General features: G+C 44.4%; 1 protein-coding gene across 3 annotated transcripts in view; it reads right to left on the minus strand.

Annotated features, from left to right (window-relative positions):
- Positions 1–5672, minus strand: part of DTNBP1 (dystrobrevin binding protein 1) — a 150785-nt gene extending 145113 nt beyond the window's left edge. The window contains exon 1 of one of the 3 annotated variants that reach the window (XM_007973635.3): positions 5441–5672. In XM_007973635.3, the coding sequence (XP_007971826.1) occupies positions 5441–5496 (56 nt within the window). In that variant the 5' untranslated portion in view covers positions 5497–5672. The remainder of the gene's footprint in view (positions 1–5440) is intronic. The other 2 variants (XM_073005677.1, XM_007973633.3) reach the window with 2 other exon arrangements.
- Between the last annotated feature and the right edge of the window lie 5801 nt (positions 5673–11473).

The following is an 11473-nucleotide window of genomic DNA, read 5'->3' on the forward strand; positions in this document are numbered from 1 at the left end:
TTAAACTTCTATCAGCACTGGCTTACCCTCTCACCTGGACCTTCATTATAGCCTCCTAAATAATCTCCCTCTACCCCATCCCCAATCTTCCTATCACACGGCCTCTCACGTTAATCTCCCTCTACCCCATCCCCAGTCTTCCTATCACAAGGCCTCTCACGTTATTCTTCCAGAAATACAGAAATATTTTTCCAGAAATACAGGTAGGCCATCTTCTCCTCAGCCTGATTTTTAGCCACAGAACTTACGGCCTTCTAGATATTCTAGACCTTCTGCCACTAGAACGAGAGTAAGGATCTTCCTTGCTATCTGGTTTGTTCTCTGCTATATCCCCAGTACCTGAAATAGTGCCTGCTATATAGTAAGCACTCAATAAATATTTGACAAATTAATTAAGCAAAGCATTTAAGATACTCTATTGTCAGGCACTAAACTTCCTTTCCAGCTTCATCTCCCAGGACTGCTTCCATCTCTGAAATGCGCTTATCCAAATGTATCGCAATTTCTCCTCATTCTTCAAGGCCTAGTTTTAGAAACCCCCTCCTCTTTGAAGCCTTCTATAAATGCATCCTAATTAATGACTCTTCCTTCGGACTCACATACCACACTATTTGTATATTTAACATTCTGTTCATTCTGCTTTGCTTTACATCAGCACCAGTCTAGGGCATCCGGTGGGCAGAGACTGTTTTAATCACCTTTGTACCTGCAGGATCTGGCCCAGTATATAGACACTGCTTAGGAAAGACTAGGAAAAACTGAGCATATGGGCTCTCAAATCTTTTTTTAGCTTCTAAGAAAAAGGACACTTTGAGTGCCCAGTCTAGTGGCTGGCACTGGCACTTAATAGGAACTCAGTAGATATTAAATCAAGTTGAATATTGAGATTCTTTTCATTTTATTAAGAAGATGGTTAATCCTGGAAAAGACAACATTTCAAGCAACACTTCACCATTTAACACATGGTGGTTTAGATGACTGGCTCCTCCCATTTTGTGCAGGTTTTGGTAGACACTACAAGGACAGAAGAAGAGAGAATGAGGACACCGGGCAAGGGTGGAGGTGGGGGGCAGGGGCGGAGGTGGGGGGCGGGGGCAGCGAGGGCTTTGAGGGGGAAACACCCACTGTCTAGTTGCAACAATAGCAGGTTTTTTATCCCTAACCACAGGAACCCAGTGCATCACAAACAGGAAACACCAGCCTGTGACAGCCAGCTGTAAACCCATCAGTAAATCCGATTTTCAGTTCCCTGAAGGGTTTGCATGTCAAATACCTCAATCCTGAGGCCTTTGGTCATAACAGCTCAAAAGGTAAAAGTCAAAGACCAGAGTGGCTTCGAAGCATGTACTTCGGTGTGTCCAAAAGCCTCCCCGAGAGCTCAAGCCAATCTCTGCAAAAAGGGATATTTTATGTGAACTCTCCAAAAGGCTCCAAGAATTCTGACTCAGTTAAATCAAATTACAACTCACTTTAGGTGAGGGGAAAAGATCTTTGAGTGAAGCTCAGAACCAGTCTTCTTCAGTCTGTGGCCTTCAGCTGGCCTACCACACAATCAAGGCAGAAAGAATGTGATGTAATCACTAGTTGTTCTCAATGCTGACATAATTGTTACTATGCATAAAAACTTACAGAAAAGGCCATAAGTCCATGGACAACCTAGAGTTCCTCCCAAACCACCAGTAATCTCTACACTGCCCTTAAAGAATAATGACCTTAAGCTGTACTTTTTCTAAGTTTGAACGGAATGTAGAAATTCATTCTCATTGGACATGATTTCACCACCAAAGTGACATTCTCTTATGAGACTGATAAGGAATCGTCCTATTTTACTAAAAATGAAAAAAAGTAAGTTTGTCTAGAGTTAGGGCCTTCATATGAGTTTTCAGAAAGTGAAAATGATCAGAGAAGCTCTGAAGAGAGGATGCTGCTCTGGGTGACAGCGGGCGGCTGGAGCTGCACTGGCCACACTGAAGGAGCCCAGAAATGCCTGAGACCTTCCATTCAGTCCCTGGGGCAATCTGCACACCTGGCGTTTCCAATTATTTTAGAAGGCAGCTGCTCTGGTTTCCACACACTTGCTCTGCCACCAAGTGTTCTACAGAAACGCCAGGTCCAATGAGATAGCTCTGGGTGGCCAGGGTCATGTCTTTTTCATTTTTTTCTTTCTTTTTTAAGAGATGGGGTTTGTTTTTTTTTTTTTTTTTGAGACGGAGTCTTGCTCTGTCGTCCAGTCTGGAGTGCAGTGGTGTGATCTCGGCTCACTGCAATCTCCGCCTCCTGGATTCAAGACACTCTCTTGCCTCAGCCTCCCAAATAGCTGGGATTACAGACGCACGCCACCATGACCAGCTAATTTTTATATTTTTTAGTAGAGACGGGGTTTCACCACGTTGGCCAGGCTGGTCTTGAACTCCTGACGTCGTGATCTGCCCGCTTCGGCCTCCCAAAGTGCTGAGATTACAGGCGTGAGTCACCATGCCCAGACAAGAGATGGGGTTTCTTTGTGTTGCCCAGGCTTGTCTTGAACTCCTGGGCTTAAGGGATCCTCCTGCCTCAGCCTCCCAAGTAGCTGGGACAACAAAATTGTTAGAAGATTCAATAAAGCTTCCCCATGTGGCTCTTTAACAGTCATCTGTTTCAAAACTTGGTTTTTAAACAAAATTAATGTGTGAAACTTATCTGATCTGGATTTGAACAAACCAATTGTAAAAAGTCATTTCTAAAAACAAAAGAAATCTGATTATGGACTGCATAATTGATAATATAAAAGAATTAGTATTAATTTTATTAGCTGTGATATCAGCATTGCATTTATGTAATGTGTTTCTTTTTTAGTGATGCAGGTCATGTCTCTTTAATCTTTGAATCCCACATTACCAACATATAATAAACACATGAATCCTGTGTTTAGCATCATCGTTTCTCCTCATGGCAAAAATACTCAGTTATGTAAAGTAGGTCAATCTCAAGCTGAATATGGAAAAGTTTAATCGAACAGATTAGGTGTAGGAAATTGAGGACCTGAAGAAAATGAACATCAGGCACTAGAGGTACGGGTCTACTGGGAGACTGACATCACTTGGAGATGAGTTACTTCTCCACCAGGTGACAGGCTAATGGCACAGACAGTCTAGTGGTTTGTCAGCTGAAAGTGACGTGTACAGGAGAAAGCCAACAAAGGACCTAATGAAGCCCTCTCAAGATGTCTAGCTCCAAAATGGCCCCAGACTACGGCATCTTGAAGAAGTCAAGTCAGTTTCCAAGGGGTTCTAACCAGATCCCTTTGGCTTGTCTCTCCCTAACTAAACTCTAAACGTTTAGGGTTACCCTGATCTTCCAGGATGGTTTGTGCCCGGCAGTCCAGAGCCCAGTCCAGAATCTACATTCCCGGGTAAAACGCCTTCTTACAAAGGTCAGGAGCATGAATGCTTCTGAGGCAACCATGTGACTTACAGAGTTATAGTAACTACAAGATGGGCTGCTATGCCATCAAGCAATTCCATGAAGTACTAACAGGTCACTCTCATGCTACAAATGGGCCATTTCAGCATCACACCAAAAGGTTTTCAATACAATAATTTACACTCTGAAAAGAAGGTACTTTTACTAAATAGGAGAACAAAATGTAAGCATGCAAGCACACCCATCAGTGAATGACTCTGAGCATCCATAACTAACAAAAATGATTGACGGGTGTTAAGTGCTCAAGCGTTTGACAGTTTGTTGTTATTCAACGCCCAATACGCAAACAGTATTAACATTCTTGTCCAATAAGATAAAATTTTGGCTAACAATCTTTCTCATTAGAAATTCCAAACAAGGCTGGGAGCAGTGACTGATACCTATAATCCCACCACTTTAGGAAGCCTAGGAGGGAGGATCGCTTGCACCCAGGAGTTGGGGGCTGCAGTGAGCTATGATAGATAGCGCCACTGCACTCCAGCGTGGGCGACAGGGCGATTCCTTGTCACTTTAAAAAAAAAAAAAAAGGGTGGTACGGTGGCTCACGCCTGTAATCCCAGCACTTTGGGAGGCCGAGGCGAGCGGATCACAAGGTCAGGAGTTCGAGACCAGCCTGGCCAACACTGCGAAACCCGTCTCTACTAAAAAACACAAAAATTAGCCAGGCGTGGTGGCGGGCGCCTGTAGTCCCAGCTACTCGGGAGGTGGAGGCAGGAGAATTGCTTGAATCCGGGAGGCAGTGGTTGCAGTGAACTGAGATCAGGCCACTGCACTCCAGCCTGGGCGACAGAGCAAGGCTCCATCTCAAAAAAAAAAGGGGGGGTGGGGAGGTGGGGGGATAGAAATTTAAAACAGTATGAGTGAAATGCTCTCACATTCAGTGCATCCTCCAACAGGATTTGTAAGCTAAAGTTGAAAGATCCTTTTCAAAGATCTTTTTCATTTTAAAGGAATGAAAAAATTAAAATGAATTACGCACTAAGTAACACTACTGACATAATGCTTACTTCGTGTTTTACATGTTAATTCATTAATCCTTGTAATAACCTTTTAAGTACCATCATTATCCCCATTTTACAGTAGCGGAAACAGTACATTGAGGCAAGGCAGCTGAGTAACTACGTTTGGTTTAGTAGTTGAGCCAGGATGCCTAGGCAATGTGACGCCAGAGTCTCGGTCTGTGGTTCCCAGGCGTTGTGTGCCCATTGGAATCCCCTGGGGATCTTTAAAATGCCGTCTCCAGCCACTCTGGTTAACAGGTATAGGGTGAGACCTGGGCATCAGAACTCTGAAAGTTTCTCAGGTGATTCTAAGCAAAGTTTGGGAACTGCTGGGTATTAAAAGCATTCCTAGAGTTCTGTCGCTTCTCCTGCTTAAGGGTTCCTTCGCCGAGGCGCTGAGTTCACGGCAAAGGTAGAGAAAGAACGCTAACGGGGAGGGGCGGTCAGCTTTGCCAAGGGTTAGGCCGGGGAGCCGAGCGTGAAAGCCGAGCCGCGGCGCGGAAGGCTCGGGCCGGAGGGTGCGCGCTGTTGCGCGGAGCGATCCGATCCCGGGAGGGCGGCGGGCTCAGCTCCATGTGCGCACAAGCAGGTGTCAGCTGGGGCAAGGGGCGCAGGCCACTGTGCCGCGGGGACGGAAGCGGTGAGGCGCGCTGGCTTCTCACATGACTCCCCTCCAGGGCCCGGCTGATGCTGCCAGGAGGGGACCGCAGGGTCCCACACCCCCCGGGAGCTCCGCTACGCCGCCGAGCGCCTCCCGGTCCTGGGGGTGCGCGTCAGAGGCGGCCCGCAGGGACCTAAGTTACTTTGCAAACGCAAGGACGCCGGGAAGTTCGTTACTTTCCTCGGCGGGGCGGGGCGGGGAGGTGCGGGGCGGGACGGACCCCGGACCGAGGCGCGGGGAAGGGAGCGAGGCAGGGGCACCCCAGGCGCGGCCCGGCCCCCCTCAGGTCCCTTTTCGTCGCCCACCGTATACCCACCCGGAGGTGAAATCCTGCTGCACGCTCAGCAGCCGCTCGCGCAGGGTCTCCAGCATTGCCACCGCCGCCGGTCTCCTCTCCTCAGGCCTCGGGCTCCTGCTGCCTCTGTCGCCCCCTGGGTCCCACGCCGCCCACCCCGCGCCCCGCACTCCCACTGCCGGCCCCGCCCCCGGTCTGCTCCTCGCCTCTGCGCCGGAGCCCCAGCCCCTTCCGCGTTCCCGCCCCGCGCGCGCCAGGCTCGCGCAGCCGCAGTGGACTGCGCCCGGCTCGGGCTGCGGAAAAGGGGCGGGTCTTCCCCCAGCAGAGAGGGCCAGTACCTGCTCCGCTCCTTCCTATCCCGCACCAGGCCTTCTCGTTTGTTTTTTGTTTTGTTTTGTTTTGTTTTGTTTCTTTAAAATGGAAGCGGCATCATGAAAGGATGCTTTACTCGAAGCCTCCTTTGAGGGAAGTGTTGGCTTTTACGGTTTGGAAGAGAATTGGATCTATCTCTTGCATAGGCGATGTGCACAAATCCTTGCATGGATTCTAGGTCCAGGATCTGACCCCACTGGCTTTCACCTTGGATGAGATAGTCAAATATTGAGCCTCGGTTTCTTCATTCATAAAATGGCAGTAATAGTCGACTGTCTCGACATTCTTACTTTCCACTCTCTCTTTACCCCCTCAGGCTTTTGTGCTCTACACACCAAAGGTGATCGTCTTTCGCGAGGCACCAGTAACTTCCATGTTGCTGATGCCTTTTATTACTTCTCTGTCCTGATTTTTTTTCTACCTCTCAGTGGCTCTCAACGCAGTTTATCATCCCATCCTTAAAACACATTCTTCTTTTGCTAAGCACTCCATACTTCCTCTCTCCCTTCCCCTCCACCCCTTCTCCTATTTTAATAGCCACTCCCAAGGCTACATGCCCAGTCTCCCAGCTCTTTTCCAGATGTGTTGTTCCATAGGTGAGTCTATCCATTACCATGCTGTAAATTCTGTCAAGGTACCGATGACTCCCACATCTCTATTCTCTGCCCTGTACTTCCTACCTCTCCGTCAATTCATACCAGTTGCTTACTCATGTAAGCATGTATACAACATGTATCCAAAGGGCATCTCAGACCAACCTACACAAAATTGAAAATTTCATTCATTGCACGTTCACCTTTAATCTGCTCATCCTGTATTTTCCATTTCAGGAAATGACACCACCATCCACCGAGTTGCTCAAGGTAAGACACTTGAAATCACCTCTGATTCCCCTCTTTTCCTCATTCCCCATATTAACCCATCAAATCCAATCAACTCTACTCCTGACGTATTTCTGGAACCTGCTCCTCTTTCTATATCTATATCTATATTTATTTTCTATGTATTTATTTATCTATTTATCTATATATTTATTTTCTATATATATTTTCTATTTCTATATCTATATCTATATTTATTCTGGTCGAAGGCACCATCCTCTTTCAGTAGGAACACTGACAATTCTTCCAGATTCTACTCTTTTGCCGTGCACACCCCTATAATCCATCCTTGACACAGCAGCCAGAGAGAGTTATTTAAAAGATCAATCGGATCACGTTGCTCCCCTGCTTAAAATCTTCCAATTGCCTCCTAGGCACTTGGAATAAAATTCAAACTCCTTACCCCCTTAGAAAGCCCTAAAATTGGAACCTTTTCTGGCACTCTATCCAAATTGATTACTAGTCACCTATCATGTCCTTGACAATTAAGACATAATAGCCTCCTTTTTTTTTTTTTTTTTTTTGGTATGTTCTTTGAAAATTCCAGGTTTATTTCCACCTGTAGTGTTTTCACAAACTTTTCTCCAAACTGTCCCTGTCTGGCTCCTTGTAACGTAAGGGTCACATCCTAAATAGCATCACATTAGATAGATTTTTCCTTACCATTCAAGTTACACACCCAATCACTTCCTATCACGTAGCCTGTTTCTCAACTTAGTACACATTAGAAAATTTATTCAATAATTATTTAATTGTTATTTATTAATTTAGTTGTTTACAAATTTATTTTAAAACCAAGACAAAGCATTCACCTCAGGTACAAAATTTACAGGAGCCAAAAAGCTCAGCAATCAAGATAAGTAATATTTTAATATGATATTTTAAAAATTCAAAATTAATGAAAAAAAATCTGTGATGAACAAAATACCAAAATTTTAAATACACAGGATCTGTTAGGGCTGGGATTGGATGAGGCCAGTAAGGTGGATAGCACAAGCACAGGCCCTGATGTAAACTGCTCTGTCTTATTTGCATCCCCAGCATTGAAAACAGTGAATGGCACATAACAGACACCTAGTAAATGTTGTTTTGTTGCAGTTGTTAAATAAGATAAAGGACTTAGCTTGTAGCTGGGGAACTACCTCTTCCGCACTCTTGATGTTTTCTTCCGTGGGAAGGGAGCTCTTCTGCTAACATAAAGAAGTACCCAGCCTTTCCTGGTGGGGAAGAGGTGACTACGTTGATTAGTGAGCTAGGAAGTCGAAGTCGGGAGCTTGGTCTCATCGTCTTTTCTTTTTGTTGAGTGAAAACTTCCAACAAAGAGCATTCATTCTGCTGCCTAAGGACAGGCTTGAAGGGCAACCCCATGCTTTTTGTGACTGGGCACTAGAAGTTCTGCTTGCCCATGAATATAAGCCATGTGTTCCATCAGTCTTCCTAGAAATAAAAGTGATGTTTTGGCCTCTTTATGGTGACTCTATTGTTTTACTTCTCAGTTTGCTCAGACAAATAAGAAAGAGGAGTGCTGTTTATTGAGCCTTCTTCTACCTTTCAGAAACAGTGCCTGGTACAAAGCAAGTGATCAAATGATCAGAGACAGGTCCGTTATTATCTAATAGATTTGAAAAGCACAAGTACTGGGAAATATTACGTATTTTTTCTTTTATTTAATTAAACTCTACACATAAGCTTTCAATTTACTAAGTTTCATACATTCCAACAAAGCACCAAATCCACTCAAAAAGACTCTTGCCTGTCACTAAAAAATAGCTTTACTGGTTGTGACTGATCATTTCTGTCTTGACCAATGCATTGTTTATTAGTCTGTGGCATGTTTGTGTTTGAGGTGCTTTCTGAACATTCTTAATCCCATCATGTCTATTAAATTCAAAAACAGTGAAAGTTTTAAAAGTGCTAATAAAAAGATAATTTATGATTTAAAAAGTAAATGTTAAAAAAAATTAGAAAATAACTACTGTTGTAAATGAGTTGCACAGGAGGAATGATTAAGGACCAAGAGTTGAAGCAAATGACATGTCGTGTTTACATAAGTAACCTAGTTTCAGTCAGAAACTAGGAAGATGGATTGGCAAAATGAAAAAAAAAAAAAAAGCAAAAAAAAAAAGCTTTTAAGTACAGTTTGAGAACCAACATCAATATGGAAGCTATTCACCTAATCTTAATTCAGGAATTGGTTGAGAGTTGATTGTTGTTTGTTTGGGGTTTGTTTGTTTTGTTTTAAGACGGAGTCTGCCTCTGTCACCCAGGCTGGAGCGCAGTCGTGCAATCTTGGCTCACTGCAGCCTCCACCTCCTGGGTTCACGCAATTCTCCTGCCTCAACCTCCTGGGTAGCTGGGATTACAGGCTCCCGCCACCACGCCTGGCTAATTTTTGTATTTTTAGTAGAGACAGGGTTTCACTATGTTGGCCAGGCTGGTCTCGAACTCCTGACCTCAAGTGATCTGCCTGCCTCGGCCTCCCAAAATGCTGAGATTACAGGCGTGAGCCACCGCGCCCAGCCGAGAGTTGATTTTTTGAGACCATATTAGTTGAGCCCAAGGAAATCTTTGGTGATACAACGTCTGGGGCGAGCACCAAAGCTGCTAAGAAGTTCCCTGAAATACTGTTTCCCTGACCAGCAGCAGCCGCATCATCTGGGAGCTGCTTGCAAAGGTAGAATCGTAGGCCCCAGCCGACCCTACTGAATCAGAATCTGAGTTTTATTAAGACCCCCCCAGGTGATTTTTATTCATGTTAACATTTGAGAAGCCCTACTCCCTGAGGAAAGGGAGTTTCCTGTCTCAACAGATTCTTGTTAGAGACAAAGTGATAAACGAGGGTTTGGTGGAATTAGAACCAAAGAGGAAGATGCTATTAAAGAAGGGGCTATAGAACCCAGAAAAGCGCATACCGTTTCATTGGCAGAGGTCTTTTAGAGTAATTGGAAAGGCACTATGGTTAATTGCTTTGCAGGAACCTGACTTAGATTTGTAAAGATATTTACAGTGTGTTGTTATTATTTGTGATTTTTTTAAAAAGCCAACATGTAAATATTTTTGGTATCTTTACTTTTCAAGAGTTTAATGGTTACAGAAGAATCCACGTAAAAGCTGTAAATGTTTCTTGTGAAGCAATGAGTATTTCTAAGAATAGGGTAAGCTAGACAAAGCTGGAAGGGTGATATCAGCACGGCATTTTGAAAAGAAAAGCAGAGACAGAAATCAGGGAGGTGAAGGAGGGGAATTCCAACCCGAGAGAGCAAAGATTAGAATGCAGCTGAAGAACAGGAGAGAAGTGGGTAGTTAGAGGATATCAAGGTCGGAAGACAGAAGCTATAATAATAGATTTAGACGGCAATCACTGTCGGGAGTGACAGCAAGGTTGAAAATGAGTATTTCACCTGAGCTGAGCGGAAAGAACAGTAAAAGGATTTCAGCTGCATCTATTTGTGTTCCAAAATTGTATCCCACTGTCATAAAATGACTGAGTACCTAACCTTGTCTTTTTGCTCAGATGAAAAAAGAAGGCACTACACCATTGCATTAAAGGAGGAAAATATTTATTTTTTGTCAATATGTGTTTAGATCTATATGATCTATAAAGATACATTAGAGGAGGAAAACTTTTATTTTTTGTTAATCTGTGGTTGGATCTATATGGTCTATAAAATATCCATAAGCAACCAAGTGACTCCATTCATCAAAGTGTAGGGACTCTCCATGAGTAAAGGCAACCAGGTCCTGCACTTTTACAAATAGATGGTTCTCCTAGAGAGAATATATTTCAGAAATCACATCTTCTGAACCACTATGCCATAGAAATATCTTTGTGTGGTAAAACTTAATAACAAACTGAAACTCTTTAGTAAGAATTAGTGGCCAAAAAAAAAAAAAAAAAGTTTGAGACAATGACTACCTATAGCTAACTATCAGGTCAATACATGCTGGTGGGGGAGCTGTAATAATTGATCATTATTAGGTTAAAATAATTGATGATTATAATTGCAGTTAAGTGATAGTTCTCAAGCCTGGCTGTACCTTCAAATCACATGGGGGAGCATTTTAGAAATACCAGTGCCTGGCTTCAACCCCCCCCCCCCCCAACCCCGAGCATCTGGTTTAACTGGTCTGAGGTGACCAGTCTCCTCCTTCATGCGGTTTAAAAGCTTCCCTGGTGATTCTAACGTGCAGGCAGGGCTGGGAACCACTGAGCTAAGCAGAAAGATTTAAGCTGCCCTGCAGGCGAAGGCAACAATGACTTCAGCATCCGTGAACTTCAGGAGTCCAGGCTGTAGTTTGTCCTCACCTTTCCCAGCTCATTGAAACAGGCACTAGCTCCATCACTTCATTGTACCCAAGCCCCTGCAGCCTCCACTTCTACTGGCTGGTTCTGAAGGCAACAGCGTGAGGCAGGGGCAGAGGAGAAAGCTAAACCAGGCCTGGATAAGTGAGGCAGTAGCTGAGATGTGCTCGGGCTTCCCCAGGGGTTGTGTTTTGTTCTTTGTTTTTTTGTTTTGTTTTGGTTTGTTTTTTTTTCAAAAATACCTACTCAGCAAAGAGAGGAAATCCAAGGACCAACTGTGCCTGGAGACTTAGGAGGCCTCCTGGAAATGGAAGACTCTTGTTGCCAGTGAGGGGGTTCAGAACATACTACCCCAAAATATGGTACCTGGGCATTTGAGAAAACCACAGAAGCAGGTTTTGTCTGACACATATTCCTTTCTCCCCTGAAGCAGGTCCTGAAACCCCAGACAGGATTTCCCGGCCTTGCCGTGTAGCAGGTCACATGAGCAGTACCCCA

This window comes from Chlorocebus sabaeus, chromosome 17 (genome assembly GCF_047675955.1).
Source record: "Chlorocebus sabaeus isolate Y175 chromosome 17, mChlSab1.0.hap1, whole genome shotgun sequence".
Lineage (NCBI taxonomy): Eukaryota > Metazoa > Chordata > Mammalia > Primates > Cercopithecidae > Chlorocebus > Chlorocebus sabaeus.